The 22,056-nt window shown below is 40.1% G+C and overlaps 1 protein-coding gene across 2 annotated transcripts in view; it reads left to right on the top strand.

The window, feature by feature from the left end:
* rtel1 (regulator of telomere elongation helicase 1) overlaps positions 1–22,056 on the top strand; it is a 27,625-nt gene extending 5,569 nt beyond the window's left edge. Inside the window, exons 8-33 of one of the 2 annotated variants that reach the window (XM_067591178.1) lie at positions 1,009–1,074; positions 1,618–1,774; positions 1,912–1,950; positions 2,051–2,126; positions 4,065–4,162; positions 4,785–4,840; positions 6,144–6,215; positions 6,334–6,415; positions 7,086–7,218; positions 8,382–8,495; positions 8,846–8,886; positions 9,087–9,172; positions 9,923–10,000; positions 10,500–10,577; positions 11,447–11,593; positions 12,571–12,686; positions 14,322–14,445; positions 14,944–15,109; positions 15,189–15,346; positions 15,555–15,650; positions 16,680–16,890; positions 18,044–18,181; positions 18,622–18,744; positions 19,528–19,716; positions 19,801–19,914; positions 21,765–22,056. In XM_067591178.1, coding sequence (XP_067447279.1) covers positions 1,009–1,074; positions 1,618–1,774; positions 1,912–1,950; positions 2,051–2,126; positions 4,065–4,162; positions 4,785–4,840; positions 6,144–6,215; positions 6,334–6,415; positions 7,086–7,218; positions 8,382–8,495; positions 8,846–8,886; positions 9,087–9,172; positions 9,923–10,000; positions 10,500–10,577; positions 11,447–11,593; positions 12,571–12,686; positions 14,322–14,445; positions 14,944–15,109; positions 15,189–15,346; positions 15,555–15,650; positions 16,680–16,890; positions 18,044–18,181; positions 18,622–18,744; positions 19,528–19,716; positions 19,801–19,914; positions 21,765–21,835 — 2,829 coding nt within the window. In that variant the 3' untranslated portion in view covers positions 21,836–22,056. Of the gene's footprint in view, positions 1–1,008; positions 1,075–1,617; positions 1,775–1,911; positions 1,951–2,050; positions 2,127–4,064; positions 4,163–4,784; positions 4,841–6,143; positions 6,216–6,333; positions 6,416–7,085; positions 7,219–8,381; positions 8,496–8,845; positions 8,887–9,086; positions 9,173–9,922; positions 10,001–10,499; positions 10,578–11,446; positions 11,594–12,570; positions 12,687–14,321; positions 14,446–14,943; positions 15,110–15,188; positions 15,347–15,554; positions 15,651–16,679; positions 16,891–18,043; positions 18,182–18,615; positions 18,745–19,527; positions 19,717–19,800; positions 19,915–21,764 lie in introns of both variants that reach the window. The other variant, XM_067591177.1, reaches the window with a different exon arrangement.

Here is a 22,056-nt window from a genome sequence, read left to right as displayed (position 1 = left end):
ATGTATCGTACATTATTAGACCACATTGTGCTTTTATTATTGCATGTACCCAAAGTAATGGTGTTTTTTCATTCTTTCATTTCCTTGGTAGTCTACTGTAGGACAACAACGTAAGGGTTACCATGTCTCTCTACTACACTAGGACACTGATCCCTGTATCTTCATCTCAGTTGATTTCCTATTCTGAAATGAACATCGAAAAATGAAAAACAGGGCTTTTTAAAAAAAACTTGTTAATAACAATGTTTTAAACATGGAAATTAAACCGTTTTCCTTTTAATTTTGTCCTCAAAACAGAATTTTGTGTTGTTTCCTATTATGGATTTTCATATAGTGAGTCAAACATGAAAAATCCAGTTTTCATAACTACAAAATGCACAATTGGGACAATTTTAAATTGTCTTTGTTATCAAGAGGTGAACCAGAAGCATTAACTGTTGGTAGCGGCAGGTTAACCTGACGCACCAGATGGTTTGTTACACAGAACTGTCTGAGAAGTTGTTCATGGAAACTGTTTGGAAAAGGGCACGCACTTTCAAAAAAATACTTTACAGGTGATTGGATGAACCATCTGTCTATCACCGTCTTGCCCTGCGAGGCAGTAGGATTTGTGACGTTGATTGGTCCAAACCACTGGTGCTTCAGACACAAAGACACAAGGGCACGACTCGAAGCCTGACGAGATGGATTCTTGTGTGATCTTGTTATCTTGTGATGTCATGATCTTGCAAATCCGGCTGCCTCGCAAAGTAAGCAGCAGGTCGGGGCAAGAATATCTGTGTACCTCCATGTATCTACCCAGGGTATTTATAGCATGAGCTGCATGATGTTTGCTTCACACATAAGACATAAAAGAGACCTCAGAGTGCTTTCTGTCAGCATTGACACAGACATTGAAGTATGTTTGCTTGAACATGATTTAAATATTTAGATGGATTTATGATAGTATGACCTCTTATTACTCGTCCAAATAAGTAGTGGTGTTTTCTCTCTCTCTTTGCTCCACAGAGCCGCAGAGCGCACAATATTGAGCTGAATGGAGCTGTTGTTATCTTTGATGAGGCTCACAACGTGGTAAGACTCTCTGGACTGTATCACTATCTGTGACTGACGTTAAGACATGAAGTCAAATCTTCAATGAAGTTCGTAAAGGATATTAAATTATATTTACCAGTATTACATTAATTATATATATACAGTACTGTGCAAAGGTTTAAGGCACTAAAAATAAAGGAAGGATGCTTTCAAAAATAATAAATAAATAAATAGTTTTTATTCCATCAATTAACTTCAAACAAAGTTGAATAAACAGCAGAAATATAAAGTGAATCAGTATCTGCTGTGAGCAGCTTTGTCTTTAAATCAGCAGCAGTTCTCAGTGTTTCAGGTTCTCGGCAGGTCGGTTGTTCCTGCATCTTGGAGAAGTTGCCACAGTTCTTCTGTCTCTTCATGTTAATCCCAGACTGACTCCATGATGTTGAGATCAGAGACCATCTGATGAAGCCTTAACTGAAAGTTGCAGACTCTTCGGCCCATACTAGAAGTTCATGATCATCTAGACGGACATTAATGTGGTCTCTCTGTGATTCACCAGTTTATTTCTTTTCTTGTCTGCAGGAGAAGACGTGTGAAGAGTCCACATCATTTGACCTGACTCCCTATGATATAGCCTCAGCCATCAGCGCTGTGGACAGACTGCTGGTGGAGCAGGCTAAAGAAGCCAGCAGCAGAGACTCTGTCACTCAAGACTTCAACGTGGAGTCCCTCAACTCTGGTCAGAATGCTTGTTGGTCTCAACGACTGAGGTTGCACACATAGGGGCTGGGGTTTCTGAAGATATCTGAATGTTATAATCAAATCTACAGCGTTCAGTATATGTGCTTAAATTTCTGTTGGTTGGTTTTGTTTCAGGTTTAAAAATAGAAATAGACACCATCGCAAAAATCAAGCGTAAGTATTCTTTATTGTGTTAGAGAAGTTAATAAGCTTATTCAGCCATCTGTCAGTTCTCTGTGAGACTTTTTCAAACAGCTTTTGTCTGCGTTGGCAGAGATTCTGCTGGATCTGGAGGCTGCCATCGACTCCTACGAGGTTCCAAGTGACAAAGGCATCACAAAACCTGGAATGTACGTGAAAGTGTGGTAGTACATAGAAAGTAGGTGACGACTTAACTGTAGAGAGCCGTCCACACCAAAAAGAGCAATAACTATAATAATAACTATAAATGTATTGTTTTAAAAATCATTCTAACTCGAGTGGATGGCGGAGTCCACACCACAACTATAAGGAGCTTTCAGAGCGATTTGATGAACGATAGAAACACTGACAGCCAATCAGAATCCATCTAAACCATACGGCACCACAAAACCTCCATCTAGCCGGAAATTTCCAGTAAAACTTCAAAACCTGCAGATATCATCTTCATTCTGGAAACTGACTCATGACTATATTTATTTATTTGAATGCGGTTTTGCTCCTTTCTCACCACGGACTGACGCTCTGTAAACTGGAGCAGAATGACAGCCAGAGGTGATTTCTTTAGAGAGGTTTGTGTCTCTTTATTATAAAATGATGCTGGAACTTTGTTCTCTGTTATAATGTCAAAAAACAACAAGGTTAGAGACGCTTATAGGCTCCAGATCAGATGTGTTCCTGCCACAAGACAATAAAAGCTGCTTGTCTGCGCGCTTCAATGTCTGCTACCGTTACTCGGTGCAGTTTGGTCTGTAAATACTGGAACATCACAGCAACCAGTGTCCTGAATCGCCACCTGCCTGTGAACCCCTCTGGTTTTCTTTGTCTTTCTCTGTACAACAGTAACAAGTCATCCATCTCCCTTTTACTAAGCTGCCGACACAGCTGGAGTGTGCAGCGTGTGCTTGGTGCAGCTGTTTACAGAACATTATCATTCATAAGTGCGGATGCTGACATCGTTGCCATTATAGTTATTGTTATGGTTATAGTTCTTGGTGTGGACAACCCTTAACACTTCTAACACTTACTCCAAAACATCATAATTTGTTGTAATATAATCAGAACCCTTGTATAGTTTCTGTTATCTCATCCCACCTGCAGGATGATAGTGTGAGGTTATTTGCTACACTTGTATAAGACTCTGCTGGGTCTGAAATGGGCTGCTTGCTTGCTGCTGCTGTGGTTGGAGGACACAGCGGAGACTCCAGAGTTGTTGTAGCTAACCTCGGTGTTAGCCCACGTCCCTGCATTCAGCTGCTGGCAAACAACTGACTGCTCTGATGGCCGTCACTGCTGCTACCAGAACAGATTCATCTGCTGATTCATTTCTCAATTAATTGATAAATCTTTGGGCAGATAATAGTCAAAAAATGCTCATCACACTCTTCCAAAGCCCAAGTTGACATTCAAACAGCTTGTTTTGTCCGACCAACAGTCCTGAACTCAAAGGTATCTTTAATGTCATAAAAGACTAAAGAAAACGTATATTTACATTTGAGAAGCTGAAACATTTTTGGCTTTTTTGCTTTTAAAAAATTACTAAATGATTAATCAAATATCAAAACAGTTGCCGATTCATTTTCTGTAGATTGACTTAACTAATTGTTGCAGCTCTAGTGTAAATACACACTCACCACATACTCGGCACTGAGCTCTCCCAAAAGGAGCAGCATGACTTTGCTGTTAATCCAACAGTATTTACATTTCACGTGGTTTTGCTCTGTTATTGTGGAGTCCAAAGTGTGTGCACATGTCCTTATCTGTTGTTAAACCAGCTCCATATCTTGGTATCAGCCCTGAAACTCAGGTATCATATTGGCACTAATAGATGAACATTTCAAGTGACACCCAGCCTGGTGTGACAGCACATTATGAATGGACCATGACACCCCACTAGTTTGTAAAACTAATGAAACCTCTTTAATGAGCTGAGTTATAGTTTCATCAGCATCTCACTTCAGAGCTGGTTTTAAATGTATGAGAACTGGTGATTCATTGACTGGTCCAGCTCACTCCCTTGTGTTTGGTGAGATATTTGAAGATGTTGACTTGAAGTGGATTTTGAAATGAAGTGTCTGTGTGTGTTTCAGCTTCATCTATGAGCTGTTAGAGAGAGCCCACCTGACCTACAGCAGCAAGACGGCCGTCTATGAAGCTCTGGATCAGATCACTGGATACTTAGCAGGACGTCAGTATGACTCGCTTTCCTCTCCCCTGCATTTAACATAGCTGCTATGTTTATACAACAGCCTGCGACTAACCATTAATTACACTATCCATAATTATTTTCTTGATTAATTGATTTGTCTATAATAATGAAAAATACCTGTTCTAATTTCTTAGAGCCCAAGCTGACGTCTTCAGATGTCTTGTTTTATCAGATCAACTGTCTAAAACCTGAAGATATTCAGTTTTCTATCACATAGGACACAGAAAAGCTTTAAATCCTCACATTTAAGAAACCACAACCAGTAAATTTTGGGCATTTTTCCTTAAAAAAAATGACTGAAACAGTTATTCAGTTATCAAAATATTGCTGATTATTTTTCTGTCAATCAACTAATCGTTGCAGCTCTAGTCAGTCATTCATAAAGGATCTGTGACATTTATATTCTTGTATTTGCAGATAGAAACTCATTTCCCTTCATGTCTATATTTTATTAGTAGGAACTGTGTGTGTTTAGTCCTAGTCTCTGCTCGTTTCATACACAGGCTCATCTTGATTTACAAACCCTGTTACAATACAGAATCATATGCAAAGTTATGTGTATAATTAACAAATGAGCTGTGTGACACACATTTCTCATCAGAGTCAGGAATATTCCTCAATACAAGTGGACTGCAGAAGCTGTCTGATATCATACAGGTACGTAACACTGTGAAGTTAAAGGATCTGGCTGCTTTTCTTAATGTCAACAAATCTCATGTTTGGATCCAAACCAACAATAAACTCATAGCACAAGTATTATGTGTGTATCCAAAGCCTGATATATCTTATTCCTCTGTACTGTAGATCTTCATTGTTGTCCAAAAACTATTAAAAACACGTCAACGAGCCACAGCGCTGCACTGGGTCACATGATCCTTTGTCCCTGAAGACGTTGGTTACAGTAACCTGTTTAGAAACGACTCCAAAGACTAATAACAGTGAGATAATAACCCTCAGGAGAAAGTTGCTAGTATGGCAGACGCCACTGCACAGGAACATGGTTCCCTTTACATCTTAGCTAGCTTGTTGTGCTACATATCTCAACCTCTTGACTTTGTACTAAATCATACATTTCTCAAAGAACTTCAGTGCATGAAGATGCAAACAATCACCAGCCAAGTCTTTTAAAGGAATAGTTCATTGTTGGAATATGCTTATTGTATGTTCAGATAGATATCACTCACAGAGCTGGAGTCAGGATGTAGTTAGCCTAGCCTAGCATAAAGACTGGAAGCAGTGGGAAACAGCTAGCATAGCTCTGTACACCAACCAACACCTCTACAGCTCTTTGATTAACATGTATCTGATTTATTTAACGTCCCACTCAGTCAAGAACCTTTCTTCTTGTTCTCTTCTGTGTGCAGAATGATATATAAGCAGAGTGTTTCACATTCATCTGCTGTAGGAGGAAAGTTTCTCTGAGCTCACCTTAAATCTCAGTTTAACTCATGAACCCATGAGAATGATTTGTGACATCACAACTAGTTTAGAGCCAATCATGGTCTAATATGCAGTTGATAAAAGTGAGAATTTGGGGGCCAAAAGTCTGAAATACTTCTTTCTAGTCGGGAAAATATCTAATTGACAAGTGAATGAATTTTAGTGTGTGATTAGCTTAGCTTGAACTGACAAACAGTGGCAGAGGATTTAATGCAGATGAGGAGCTTCCTGGTCACAGGTGTGATATGAAGCCTGATATCATCTATTTTATTTATAAAATGATGGAGAAACTGCTCACGTATGTCCTTGGATGCTCCTAGATGCTGGTTGGGAGGAGGGTTGACCACTGTGTTTATTACTTGTAATAAAACACTGGGGTTCTGACAGTTATCCGTAATTCAGTTTGAGAAATATTTATACCTTGCTTCATTCACCGCCTGCTGGTAGGCCAACATCAAGCTTTTAAGAATATCAAGAGATATCCTGAGTTACAATAACAACAACTGTCCTTCTCCTGTAGTTGGTGTTCTGTGGTGAACCATCAGAAAAGGACAGACAGCAGCAGATGCAGTCCAACACGGCTCATTTTAAGGTGTGTGTACATTCAAAGACATGAGCAGCCACATGGAGATGATCTGCACACACTTGTTTGTCCTGCATATATAGTACAGTGATATCAGTTTATCATCTTAACCGCTTGTTTGGTGCAGGTTCATATCCATCAGGACACCAGCCATCACAAGAAAAAACAGAACACCGATGTATGGGGGCCCTCCACGTCAAAGAAACAAGGTAACAGAACCTGTGACGTGTTACAGTGTTACAGAATCACTTAGCTGCTTATTCAGACCCTGAGCTGGAAATGTTAGATACTGAATATTGTTCAGTGCAATTTTATCATCTCAGAAAGTTGGTGAAGCAGTGAGGAGCTCCAGCTTCACGCTTCAACAGCTTTCAAACTGTAAACTCAACAGGTTCTTGTTCTCCACAACACCCTGTCTTTAATTAGTCTGGAGATAAAGAGGATGAATAATGAATGAAGCTTTCACACACACAGGATGAACACTGTTGAAAGTTTGACTGTGTCATTAGTTCCTCTCAGTGACCTTTGTTCTCTCCGAATAAACCTGGTCAAAGTAATAATCTTAAACATTTTAATTTAAATAAGTCTGTTAAGTCACTATCTATCCCCGGATGAAGTAACACGATGGTGATTGAGCCTGTGGCCCACTGATGAAAGCTCTTGCATTTGCAGTATTATGAGTATTATGAATTTGGTGTCAGTGGCGACTTTCCCGGGAAAAATCCCAAGCGGCGCACCGTTAGTGATGTGTTTTCCATCACCCAGAGGTGGATGGTCCGCCAGAGAGGGTAGGCGGAGCTAATGCAGCAGGCTCGCTCATAAACTCACTTGTGAGAGATTGTTACTTTAAATGTGCTTTTATGTGTTTCTTTGTTTCAGGCAACATTCTGAGTTACTGGTGCTTCTCTCCTGGCTTCAGCATGCAGGATCTGGTCAATCAAGGTGTTCGCTGCATCATTCTTACCAGCGGGACTCTGTCTCCTCTGTCCTCCTTCACCTCTGAGATGAGGATGTAAGTGTGTTTGTGCTCACCTGTCCCACATCGAGTCTTATTTTACCTGTAGAGGTGTGCTATTGACTTGAATACCAAACACTTCACTAAAGAGTCAATAAACCCAGAATTAAATTAAAAATTAAACTCAGAGTTGAGATCCTTTTTATATAGTGAGTTGTCATCTGAAGGGAGTTGATCACCTTTAGCTGGTGCATTAATCACCTCCTCATCCGTCTCACCTATTTACCTATTTATTCTGATTTTTGCCAATTAGTTGTTGTCCTGAGACCAACGTTTTGTATGATAGGCCCGGGACAACGACTGCCTCAGCCAATCAATGTTGTCAGTGTCATCAAACAGCCCTGCTGGCGATGCCTGCAAAATAAATGCAATGTAAAATAAAAATAAATGTAAAAACAGCTGTGCAAAGATGTGCAAATTACAAGGTTAAACCAACACGAAAGTTTTCAAATCTACTCAGTAGTTTACACTAGTGTGCTACTACAGCTTTGTTATTATGATATGACAATGCATATTTTTATTTTACATTAGCATTATACCAGCATGGAAGTAAGTTAACATTAGCTTGCATAGGTGAACTAACAGTTAGCCAGGTTGCTACCAGCCAAAACTGATGAGTATCGCTATATTTCTGGCTCAAACTGACACGATCTGAAAGTAATATTAGTATTATTTAGATGTTGATATTTTTACAGCGTGCTTAGCTAAAAAAGCTAAAATTTAGCTAGCTAGCAAAGTTGAGCAAGCTAGCAAGCCACAAAGCCAATACTAACCAAACTTTTAATGAGTACTGTAAATCTAAATAATATTTGCCCTTTTTTTTTCTTTTAGCTAGACACGCTATAAAAATATCTACATCTAAATATTACTTTCAGATTGTTTCAGTTTGAGCCAGAAATATAGCAATGCTCATCAGTTTTGGCTGGTAGCAACCTGGCTAACTGTTAGTTCACGTATGCAAGCTAATGTTACCTTACTTCCACGGTGGAAAAATGCTAATGTGAAAAGCAGATATGCATGGTGGTTCACGGTCAACACCTTAGTCTCCAGGTCACCAGCACTATGTCCATGAAACCCTACTCATCATTGCTTTTTGATGCATACACAACAGAAAACCTTGATCTTGATCCCGGTGTGTTCTGTCCTTGCTGTTTCTGTAGAAAATTCCCAGTGTGTCTGGAGAACAGCCATGTGATAGAGCGGGACCAGATCTTTGTTAGCGTTGTTGAACAGGGTCCAGATGAGGTGCGGTTAAGTTCAGCATTTGATAGAAGGTTAGTGTTTGCTGTCTACACTCTACACATGCACCTGAGCATCAGTCACAGACACAAGATCCCACAGTTCTTCAAGAGGAACCACATTAGCAAAGAGGACAGAAGTCACATGACTCATGGGTCCATTTACACATTACTTTATAATAAGTCATCTTGTGCATTTGACATTCTGGTGTGAAGGCTCAGATAACATTTCTTTTCTTCTATTTTGATGTGTTTTGCGCTACATTTTCTTTCACACATCCATTTCCTTGAACACCAAACATGTATCATGTGTTGGGATCGTTTTGTTGGATCTTTACAATTGACAAACCTGTAAATAACAATTATAATCCTTCCTTATGTGACAGGTTTGTTCCTGAAAACATGTCATCGTTGGGCAGCACTGTTGGTAAGATCACACTCTATGTACAAACATGTTTATACGCTGCTAGGTTTGTGAAGGCATCAGCTACATTAGAGCTATGACTGCCTGTAGGTAACAAAGTTGTATTCATTGTTTCATATCAACAGAGGATCTATTAGCTTCAGTTATGCCAGAAGTGTGAGATCATCATATGATTGAGTGGCTTGTTTGTGTTCTCTCCTCAGCCAACCTGAGCCGCGTCGTCCCTCATGGTCTCCTGGTGTTTTTCCCCTCCTTCTTCTTAATGGAAAAAAACCTGGAGTTCTGGAGAGTAAGTGGGTGTTTCAGATGATCCCTGAATTGAATGTTGCCATATACAGTGCTGTGAAAAATTATCTATCATCTATTTTATGCTAAATAATTTACAAACTGAACATCATGCTGTATTGAAGCAGACATGAAACTAGTGACTGAGAACATAAACTCATTAGGAAGCAGTTTACTGAGGTAATAAATCACGTGAGAAGTACATTTCTCATAGACTTCAATCAGACTTCTTTTTGCAGCCAGTGGAGTCGCCCCCTGCTGGTCATTACAGAGAATGCAGGTTTAAGTCACTGAGGCATTGGCTTCACTTTCCAGACCCGAAGCTTCCTGTTTGGGCTGGTATCTGGGTGCTGGGAAGATTCACTATGTTCCAGGTTTTCTCTGTTTAGAGATAATGGCTCTCACTGTGGTTGACTGGAGTCTCAGAGGCTTAGAAATGACTTTGTAACCCTTTCTAGACCGATAGATGGATAACTCATTCAACCCAAATATCAATTATATTTGGTTACTTGGGGGGTAATTATTGTTTTACAGGTGACTCAGGTGTTTGATAACTTTGTTTCCATCAATAAATTAAATTATCATTTAAAAACAGTATTTTGTGTCTTTATGTTATATTAAAGGTGTTTAAATAGAATAAATCAGGAAGGATGCAAATCCTTGTTCATGGCACCGTAAAATATTACAGCCACTCTCTCTGTGTGTGTGTGTGTGTGTGTGTGTGTGTGTGTGTGTGTGTGTGTTTTCTCACCAGGCTAACGGACATGCAGATCGCATTGAGAAAATAAAGCCGATGTTTGTTGAACCCAAAGGAAAGAGCAACTTTACTGAGGTGAGTTTGGTTTTATTATTATTATTATTATTATTATTATTATTATTATTAGATGTGGTTATTGCACATGTGCAGTGGGTGTGGCGCCGAGTATCAAGGCAGTTTAACTTCAGTCCATATTTAAATGTCTCATCGTTGGTCAAACCATAAACTCTGTATCAGTAATTCTTCATTTAATATGGAGGATTTGGTTACATTAAGACAGTTGATGATTTATATTATAATAATAATCTGAAGTCATTTGCAGATCTCTGTCAAGAATATAATTTACTAATTTAATAATAATTGTGTGGGCTGAATCCGAACCACTGATATGCTAACCTACAGCAGTGTTGTTATTAATTTCTAATTGTTCTATCAGATCTAATCAGACGCCTCTGATGATGTTGCATAATGAATAAGAACCTAAACATCTAAAGGGGCTGATATGTTTGTACAGTCCTGTATGTGTATCTACATGTATCTGTAAAGGTCTTCAAGTGTCTCTGTCTGTTCTCAGGTGATTGATGGTTACTACAACAAAGTCAATGATCCAGCATCCAGAGGAGGAAGTTTCTTTGCTGTCTGTCGAGGGAAGGTGAAGTTACTCACTGCTCTCAAATGCTTAAAAACATACAGTTTTACGTTGACATCTCTGTAGTGTTTGAATCAGACTGCAGGGTTTAGCATGCTAACATTTGCTAATTAGCAGTAGACACAAAGACACAAATGTCATTAGTGTTGAAGGTATTTGGTTATAAAACAAAATATTGGACATATTGTAAGTTTGACCTGATGATGGTGTTACGATTACTAAAGTTATGACAGTTCATCCTGCGGGGAACAAAACATGAATATACCAAACTTCATCCAGTAATATCATATTTCACTAAAAACCACAGATGAGGACCTCATGGTGGCGCTAGAGGGAAAGTCAGGAGATGACAGAAGTCATAAGAATTGAACCCTTAACAAATTTCATGTCAATCCATCCAGTAGCTGTTGAGATCAAATATAAAGGTTGATAATATATCTATAAATATAAATATATTTTATTTCAAGACCCTCTCAGACTCAGGTTTCAGACTCTTCATTTATTTGTTCTATGTTTTAAAAGCTGAAGAGACAGCTGTGTGTTTGTGTCCATCTTCTCCCACTTTTCACTCCAAACACTCTCAGCGTTTTCATCTTAAAGCTGTAAAGTCGTCGTCTTTGCCTGCACAGCAACTGTCCCAGCTAATCTTAGTTTTAGAAAACTGTGTGAATGATATGTCAGTCAGCTTCAGTCAATAACTCTTTCATCTTTAAAGCAAGCTACTGCAAGGACGTCTAATCTTATAATCCAATAAAAATGTTTCAGTAATCCTAACATTTAATGTTTATTATGACATATTTTAGACATGAACATGGAAGATTAGACAAATGCTTCCGTCTTACAGCATCTCCTGACGTTTCTTCCTCTTCCAGGCTAGTGAGGGTCTGGATTTTGCAAACACCTTTGGTCGTGGTGTTATCATCACCGGCCTTCCCTTCCCCCCAAAGATGGACCCTCGAGTCATCTTGAAAATGCAGTTCTTGGATGACATGAACCGGAAGAAACCTCCTGGTGTAAAGGTGAGGAGCAGCTGTCTAGTAGCAGCTAAAACTGTGAGATTAACACTAAAATGAGAATTGCTGGTCCACCTTAAAGGTCAGTCCACCTTAAGTGAGCCTGGTCAGGTTAGGCTAACCCATTGTTGCTAACTTTGGAGCTAACCCCTTCACTTTTCCAGCAGTTGGTGAAACAACAGACGAGACTTTTCTTGGTCTTGAGAAGCTGCAGCGTTTATTAACCAACACCTGACTGCTAACCTGCTCCGCTCATATTCACCATAACGCTCGCTCTCTCACTCAACCACACCCTCGTTACAAACACACATTACACCCTGTCCTATTCCTTAAAGGAGCTACATTACCAACAGTTTCCCAGGCAACGACACAGAGGTTAACTCATGTTTTGGAACGGTGCTGTACAGACGCTAGATATTTTACATTGTTTTTGCATTTTAAAAAAAGACACATTTTTGTCCTGGCGGGGGTTCTCGTTGTCCTGGCGGCTCACCAGGCCTGTACAGTTATAGGAGAAACACTGATAAAAGTGATTAACATTATACATGCTAAACATCAGCATGTTAGCATTTAGCTCAAAGCTCTTACAACTGTAAACTTTTCTCTCAAACAGCCCAAAATTACACACACAACACTGCAGCTGACATGACTGTAGACTCTTAATTAATGTCCTGACTCCACAGTATGTACATGCTAATGGTTTAGTATATATAAAAAATGATGCAATTTGTATAACAGTGAATGTCAAACTGAGACTTTGAAATGTTTTTGCTAATTAATAGTTATCACAACGTGTTTTCTCAGATTTTATATTGATTTTGTTTTGTTGTTGTTGTTGTTGGTTGTTTGTTCATCCAGGAGCTTCTGCTTAGAGTCAGTGTGCAGTCTGGGATTCACTGCTAGCCTTTAGTTGTTCTGATGTTGTCTCTGTGTGTGTGTGTGTGTGTGTGTGTGTGTGTGTGTGTGTGTGTGTGTGCGTACAGTACCTGTCGGGACAGGAGTGGTACAGGCAGCAGGCTTTCAGAGCGGTGAATCAGGCCATCGGCAGAGTCATTCGCCACAAAGACGACTATGGAGCCATCTTCCTGTGTGATCAGAGGTCAGTCGTATCATGACGACTTGTCAGACATCAACAGAGATCCTGCAGCGCTGCCAGCATGACTCTGACCAACCTGCACTTCTTAGACTTATTGAATCTTTACCAAGTTACCCAGAATATCTTGTGATAAAATCACTTTTGCAGAAACAATGTTTGAGTGTGAAACAACACTCTGATTAGATTTACTATTCTGAAACTCATGTCAGTCTCTACATCAGCTGGCAGCTGGACAGAGGGCTGAGTCTGTAAAAATAGAAACTGTGCAGCAGTTACAGTTTTATAACATCTTTAGTCTGTTAAAGTCTTGTTACAATAACTTGTATGAAAGCTAACTAATTGAAAATCAGGTTTTGATGAAGATTTGGATCATGCAGTAATAACCTGCTGGTTCTTTCAGTGAGTGCTTGTAAAGATAAGTTTCTTTTACAGGGATTTAGCCATTTTAATGCCAGCCCCCCCCCCCCCCCCCCCCCACATGCAAATGTTCCACCAAAACAAGTCCCCCACCCTCCTCCAGTGCTGGCACAGTGCTAAAACCACATGTGGACAGATCTGGCAATGTGAGAGCAGGCTCAGATTAACCCAAAATAATCACAGTTCTTCAGCTTCAAATCCACTTTAACTTTGCTTTCATGGATAAAAGGAGCTTTAACTTCCTCTTGTTCTCTTAAAATTGTGTTTAGTTTATAAAAGAAATAGAAAGCAGAATCTAAATCATTTGTTAGCTCCACTGGTCATGAAAAATAATAAGTGAATGAATGAATCATCACAAGGAAAGATCAACAATTTAAACTCAAAATGTAGAAATGTAACACTTGAGTAAAAATCCACCAGGAGCTCCTGATTTAAAAGACTCTAGACTCTCGCTGTCTGTCCTGATGAGTGTTTGAGAAATCTTCTTTATTCATATCTCATCACTGGACATTTATCTTTACAGCTTCATGTCCAGTTTGTTTGAGTTCAGACATCAACATGCAGAGATGTGTGTGATGAACACAGGTCACACGTCTCCGTCCTGACCTGTTAGCAGCTTCAGGCAGAGATATTTGACGAGAGGAGAGACGTTTTGGGAACACTTGATGACAATCAGCTTATTGAAAGATGGTTTGGACCAAACAAAGGAGGAGAATCCTTGATGTCCTGACGACGTTACACTGTATTATAAACGGGAACAGTCGGCTTTAAAACTGTTACAACCAAACAGTTATTCATAAATATACATGAAACCTGAATAAATGCTGCTGTTATCTGCACTTTGAATTATTTTCTGAATATTTCAGAGATGTGAGAGAACTACAACATGTCATCATATTTTCTATTTGTGGCTCTGACTTCAGTCTTCCTCACTGAAGCCAGAGGAGGACACATGAGTCTCAGGTCCTGCTCTGATGTTGGACTATGTTCAGTTCTAGCTCAGCTCAGAGATTCTTGTTAGTGACTTCCTCTGCTGGGCCCGTCACCTCCTCTTCCTCATCTCTTCAAAAGGCTTTGCACTTTTCTCTTGTCGACGTGCATCACAGTATTACAGATAGTAAAACACAACAGTAAAATAATTAGTCAGATTTTAGCTTCAGTGTAGTGTAGTTCTGAATATGATGATATTTAGAATACAGTAATGAAATAACTTTTCTACAGGTTTAAAAGTACAGATGCTCGAGCTAATCTGCCGTCATGGGTCAGGCCTTACGTTCGTGTGTATGACAACTTTGGGAACATCGTCCGAGACGTCTCTCAGTTCTTCAGGGTCGCACAGAAAATGGTAAGTTAATGAACGGTGTTTGATATGTGGAGCTAAAAACCTGTCATCCCTCAAATCACAGTTTCCTTATGAAGCGTATCTGTCATAACTCCCAACCTTTGACCTCTACTCCATCATGTAGTAAACTGATGACCACTGACGAAGAGACATATTCAATAACAGCAGAGAACAGCTGATAAACAGAACAATGAACCCAAATAGTGAATAAAATAACTGCAGGATGTTTAAAATGAGCAGTTTGGATGAATTATGAGCAGATTATTTCCTGTTTTACATCAGAGATGAGTTTTCTGACATTTTTAGAAACTATTACATTTAGTTATTTTCTTCATAGAAATTAATAAAATGATGAGATATACTGTATATTTTTTATAGTAGTAATAATAATCCAGTGTATTGTAGAGCTCTCCAGCAGTTATCTGGTGTGAAATGTGGACATCAGTAGAAGACGTTAACGTTGTGACTTTGACCGTCGCTGCTTGTGTTTGAACGTGTCAGAGACCCGTCGTAGAGAAGAAGGCGGCCTCAGACAGCTGTGGAGCTGCATGTTTACCAGACACTCAGTCCTCTGGCTTCACGTCCTGCTCCTCCTACCAAAGCTCCCAGACCCAGAAGGCCAAGGCGCTGGACGCCCACACTCCCAGTCTGAAGAGGAGGAGACTCAGTCAGTATAAAGGGAACCTGAAACATTTCACAGAGGAAAAGTTAGTCCTTCATTGATTTGTTGTCTCTGTGTCTCTCAGACGACCACACTGGAGCTCCGGGGATGAGCAAGATCTGTATAGAGTACGAGTGTGAGGTTCAGGAGAGTCACAGGAGACCAGCCAACCTGCTGGACGCCCTGGAGCAGGGTGACCATCGCTGTGGAGACGAAGATGATGCTGCTGTGGGAGAGGAGAAGGTAGACTGAGTCCTGTGAGACACATTGGTTCTGTTTTATACATAAATAAGACCTGTGCTGTATTTCATACTGGGACAGAACCACTGTCAGTGTGATTAACAGTTATTCAGTCCAACTATTACTGATTTCAGTGTTTTATATCTTAGAACAACAGTTATTGATTTTATTTCTATATTTATTTGTTCAATCGTGTATTTTTCTTTTGCAGGCCGACCGTTTGTCGACGATGTCTCTTCAATATGACAAGAAGGTGGATGATGAACTGCGAGGAGGAAAACGTAAAATCAAACTGGTCCAAGAACAGGTACATGTCTGCTGAACAACACCAGAGATCAGTGGTGTTAGAGGTCCTGGTTTTTGTCTTTATGATGATTAACAGAAGAAATGTTAAATAGACTCTTTACACAGCAGACATCTGACTTGTCAAAGCAGGAAAAACACAAATAATAACATTAACAGTGGTTTCATCCCATTAATTGTCCCAGTTAGTCATGTCAGTGAGCACATAACCTGGAACCTGGACCAGCTCATCTTAATGCATCATTACTGTTATTAATCCCACCTGGGCTTCCTGTTGGCCAATCACAGCTCCTTCTGCTGCTCTATGCGTTGGATATATTTCATTCTTACATTAATCTGTAAATGTTAACGCATAAAGCAACGTGGAGACGTGCACATTAAAATTAATTTAGTGTTGTTTTATTGCCTGTTAAAGGGAAACTCCACCATATTTAGGCATAAAGTAAAGGTGAGTTGACGAGTGATGAGGAGGAGGAGCACTCAGTAGAATGTTTTCTGTGGTTCAGGTCTGACAACAGAACCCTGCTGGTGTCTTCAGGGTCTTTAGAACATAATCAAACAACACTTATCATGTAACACAAAGCATTTCAACTTGTCAGGCTTCTTTAATACACAATTAAATGAAGACTTACAGAGATTAAGACACAATAAGGCTTCATCATCATCAGTCACTCTGTGTCTGAAGAGTTAAACGAACCAATGATGCATGCTGGGAGGTCTGCTAATGAGCAAGCATGTGTCTTAAATTTGGATCATTGTCCTTTTGAGAGTTCACTCTCCACATCAGATGAGGTCATAAGACTCCAGTTCATGATGGTCTGAGTTTTTACATGTATACTTCCTGTTCTACTTCATCTATAGTAGCTGTTAGTTTAAAGGGACCCTCCAAACACATGCTGCATGTTGAAATGTGTTACAGTCTTGCTCTAATTCCTTTAGCTTTATATTCTGTGATGAACTCATGTAAATGATACTTTAGATATAAGAAGTGTTGCTGATGAACACTGTGTGATTGTCTCCGTCCTTGTTGAAGAGAACGACTGCATCACAGGTTTTGTCTGAGGAAAATAAAGCCAGCAGGGCAAAGACGTTCCTGGCAGAGATGAAGAAGTCACTGAGCCAGGTCAACTTTGAGCGAGTTGTCCAGGCCCTGCAGACCTACAAGAAGACTGACAACCTGGACCTCCTGCTGACGGAGACAGCGGTCCTGGCTGAAGACTCTAATACTCACAGTCTGCTCTGGGGTAGGTCATCTGTTGTAGTGAACAGAAACTTGCACATTTACAGCATGTTTCCACCACAGGAACTCTGAGTTTTCAGTCTCCTTTTCATCAATTCAATAAGTCAAACATCAGAGTCATCAACCGTCTCTGCAGACAGCACCAGGACGACTCTGTTTTTGTTCTCATGGGTCCAGTTTGTATGATCTACCTGGTTCCTCAGATGAAACACAAACAGGACTGCACAGCAGGGACTTCTAGTTCCTAGTTTAGTTCCTGTGAAGAGGTTTGATAGTGTGATTTCTCTGCTGTCAGTGAGCTCGATATATTAATATTGTATTGCTTTGATTCACCACCTTTGCCTATAATACTCTGCAATACAACAATACATCCATCCTGCTGTATGTCCCTGTAGTTGTGAGTTAAATCCAGGTGTGAAGACTGTACTCTGCCTTTCATTCACAAATATGGAGGAGCAACAATATTTGAAACTCTACCACCGACTCAAAATGACCAAAAGAACCAGACACATTAAGGTAGTTTTTCTCACTGTTTCCTGACCTGGTGACCCATCAGGAAGGCTGGATCACTGACCTGGTGACCCATCAGGAAGGCTGGATCACTGACCTGGTGACCCATCAGGAAGGCTGGATCACTGACCTGGTGACCCATCAGGGGGGCTGGATCACTGACCAGGCAAAGCTCCCAGAAAGCTTAACATTCACTGCCGTTAATTAGTTGCATATAATTTGATTACTTGCAAATTTGGCGACAGTAACGACTGAGGTGGGCCAACTTATAAGAACTACAGCACATTACTACTTAATGTTGTGGTTGTAGTGTTTTGTTTTATTGGCCACACTGTGCTCATCAATTTCCCCACAACTGACCTCGGCCCATAAACTCTGGTTGGTCTCTAGGCCAACTGTGTGCACTGTATTAATGAGAACTTTTGTGTTTGTCAGCTTATCTCAGGACTGGGTCTGATCCAGGCACAGTGTGAAAGTGTGATCATCTGTTTTAATGTCTGTTTCAAATGCTCCAAGTGTAGTTAACCTAAGAAACACAAATAATCATGATGTAATGTTGTTGTTGTCTGAGCATCCAGACAGTGAGCGTGTGTCTGTCCATGTCCAGTTTGTCAGAGTTGATTTCTAAAGCAGACTCTGTGTCACAGGCTTCTACCAGTTTGTACGACCGCACCACAAGAAAAGGTTTGATGAGAAATGTCAGGAGCTGACTGGACGTGGCTGTGGATACAAACCAGATCACTCGCTGTCCAAGGACGAGAAGAGAGCCCTGATGCTGCACAGCGGTATGTCAGACTCCACGATGCACTCGAGATGTTTTATCATGTTTTAGATGTAAACGGTACAATGAAAAGGTTTTAGACACTAAAAATAAAGGAAGGATCAAGTGAATCAATAGCAGCTTTGTCTTTAAACAGCAGCAGTTCTCAGTGTTTCAGGTACTCGGCAGGTCAGTTGTTCCTGCATCTTGGAGAAGTTGCCACAGTTCTTCTTCTGTCTCTTCATGTTAATCCCAGACTGACTCCATCTGCTGCAGGACTCCTTGTTCTTGTTGTTCTTTATGACTCTGGCTGGATGTTTGGTCTCGTTGTCCTGCTGCAGATGATCAGACGCCTCCCTGATGCTGTTGCATTAGAGAGCGATGGATCAAAAGAGTCCAGCTAGAACTGGGAATCACAGCAGTTTGACTAAAATGTGTAAATGTTTTCTTCTCTTAAAGCAACAGATGGAAAACCCAAAGTGGTTCTAACATCCACTGGAACATCTGGCTGCAGTCAGCTGAATACACAGCAGCTCAATCAAGGAGGACACCACCTGAACCATCAAGGTCTAAGAGAAACTCAGACTGGTAGGACTCATTCCTCTGATGCTGCACACACTTCAGTGATCGTTTAACCTGACCAGTGTATACAGACATGAATATGACAGAAGGTTCAGTATATTCTACATCACGTTCTCTGTATGTTTTCCTGGTTGGTGCTGTAATGAAGTCCATTCCTGCCTCATAATGTTCAGTCTGATCATTCAGTAAAAAAGCAAATGTAGAGCGAAGAGAGTTTACATGAAGCGATGAGGCGTCATGAAAAGACTTTTACTGTGATGCAGCTGCCAGTTAGACTCGATAACTTAGTGCTTGGTCCAAATTTGTGTTTGCTGGCTGAGAAAGTCTGGATGTATTTATTGGGAGCATGTAGAGTGTTAAACATGAATGTTAACATTTGATGGACTGTACTAGAGTTAGTTTATAGCTCATTTTCATCTGCAGTTCCTTCAGCAGGTCACAATTAAAACATAGAACAGAACAATAAAAAAACACACAGGACACATAATACAAAATACAAAATCTACTCACAATAACACATCACATACACCCACAATGTCAACTAGAAGTGACTAAAGCTTGTCAAATTAAAAGCAAGATTACTTACATTCATGAGATGAGATGTGGTCAGTGGTTACAGAGCTGAGCAGCTTCTCAGCAGCCTTTGAGAGCACTGGCAGTGTACTTATTGGTCTGTTTTTACTGGTTTCAAGGAGGTCTCCACATTTAAAAATACGTGTGACGATGGCACATTTCTAGTCATCGGGAAAGAAGCTGTGAACTCTACAACTCTCTCTTCATGTCCACCAGGTTCTGCTCCAAAGACTGAAGTCCACGGTGTCTTTCTGGCTGATGTGAAAAAAGCTCTCAAAGCAGAAAAATCAGCTCAGCTCTTTCAGGCCATTCGTAGCTATAAGATGACGGACAACTATGAAAACCTGGTGACCACAGTGGTGAGCTTGTTCACAGAGAAAGACGAGGACTTCAACCTTCTCGTCAGTAAGTTCTGTCTCATCGCTGCATCAAAATGTTTCCTGTCAGTGGTTCTCCATTCATTTCATCTGTTTATCGTCTCCTCTGAAGGGTTTGGCATGTTCATTCGTCCTCATCATAAGAAGCAGTACAAAGAGATGTTGGCTGCTCTGGGAGGTCAGCCAGCTGATGTTCTTGCTGTGAGTGAAGACCAGCAAACAAACGGTAAAGAACAACTGTATTACAGTATAATAGCAACATGTGTTTACATACTTGATATCTTGTCTTGTACTTTGTATCTTCTTCTAGTGCTACATAAGAGTTCAGAGGTCATTGACATCATTAGGAATTATTATATAATCATTAGGTAACTAACCGGTTCATTTTTAAGAAAAGTTGTGATGTAGCGTTTGTTTGTAAGAGCTGTCCAGCAGGCGGGGGTCAGAGCTAGCTTGTCTGCCCTGGTTAGCTTGATTTTCAGCTCATGCTTCTTCACCTCAAAGTGTTTTCAATGTGTTTAGTCACAGTAGTGCTGGTATAATCGATCTCTACCGCACTGATTGGCAGCATATCGGTCTCAATCATTCAGCACAGCAACGTGTGATGGCCTAATAACAGATAGACAGTAGGATTAGTATGCTAGGCTAACAGTCTGTCAGCTGTGTGACTTTATATCTGCAGCGTGACGTCTTTCAGAGCACAGAAACACCATAAACACAGCTGTCACCTGCCCAGCACGGTGCTGTTAATGTCTGTAACAAACCGTCTGGCGGTCTAGTCCGTACCTGTCAGTGGTTGATAGATGTTAGTAGTTGCACTGCACCACGGCGCTGGAACGGCCTTCCAGTCTGACCTGAAAATGGTTACAGGAACATCAAACCAAAATGTAGATGAGAAGATCAGTCAACACCTCTAACAGAAGCTACCAGTTCCCTCCCTGCTTCTAGTGCTAAGCAGGGTAACGCACCACTGAGATATCACTGTTCTTAACACAGAGAACAATTATAACGTATAAGTTCTTGCAAACCATAAAATCTTATTGACAGGTGTATAAAGTCAAAAACTCTTGACTGTGAAGAATCTCACACACTGTTGAGTACTTGTCCTCACTTGTATATATTTTTATATATTGAGCTCATTTTGTACTCTACTTATCCAGAGTTCTACAACACCTCCGTTTCTCCGGTTTTTATTGAAGTTTACGTCGTGTAATGTCTCAGTGTTTGGAAGTTGGAGGTTAGGACACCTGGAGGAATGAAATTGATTTACTTCCATTGCTGCAGAAAAGCTGTGAGTTGTTAAATTGATCAAATCATAACTATAGTTGGTAATCAATTACTGGAACTTTTTTTTTCACCTCAGACAGTTTGTTGCTTACCTTTTGTACCATTGAAGTTTATTCACTTGAACTGCTTAAATGTCAATAAAAACTGGAAAAATAGACGTTTGACCATTAGTGTAATTCAGTAAGACAGAAACTGAGTAAATTTGTCTGGTCTGTTCTTATTGTCAATGAATACCATGAAGACCAAAACCAACATGTTTGACTATTTCTCTTTACATTCTGACTTCCCTACTCTGTCTGTGGCTCTCAGCTCAGGGCCCACTGGTTCCTACTTAACATATTGATCTCTAAAAACTACTTAGAAATATATAGTTTCAGTTTTTAAAAGGCTCAATAATTTTGTAGAACAGCTGATCACTGTAGTTTTTATCAAATGTTACTGAAAGTGGAGGGAAAAGTGCATTTGTTAGGGACTATTTTCATCTGGTGCTGTCATGAGTATCTGGCAGCAGGACGGTGTGTCTGATGGTTGAGTCAAAATAAACTACAGAACAATGTTTTACCTTCTTCTCAGTGTTGGTGGATCAGATATGTGGGGCTGATGTAACACCGCGTGTTGCTGTTTGTCAGAGAATAAGTGGGAACATTACAGATATTTATTTTTCTCACAGGTTTCAATTCCCACAAACAATATGTTATTATTTACAGAACAAAACTGTCTATTATATGAATATTAAATATAATTATACATATTCTGACATCTGTGAGACCTTGTGCTTGTTTTTTGCAGCTTCATCATCACCTTCTCTGAAGACACAAAGCAAGATTTCCAGTTTTTTCTCAAGCAGCCAAAGAAAGTAGGATCTGAGTTACAGGAACGTTGTGTGTATGTTTCCGTTCAAACAGCTCGTAAACTTGCTGCTAACAAACCCTGAACTGTGCGGGCTCTGCTCTGGTGCAGTAACCTGGTAACTCTAAATAAAGCCGGATCTGTATTTAACTACTGTCATGGAAACTGGTCAAATGTAATATTGAATTAAAATGTTTTTATATTTTTAAGCTAATTAAATTCATAAAACCTA

The sequence above is a fragment of the Thunnus thynnus genome, chromosome 6, assembly GCF_963924715.1.
Source record: "Thunnus thynnus chromosome 6, fThuThy2.1, whole genome shotgun sequence".
NCBI lineage: Eukaryota > Metazoa > Chordata > Actinopteri > Scombriformes > Scombridae > Thunnus > Thunnus thynnus.
The sequence above is the reverse complement of the archived record's forward strand: the minus strand, read 5'-3'. Positions and strand labels throughout refer to the sequence as shown.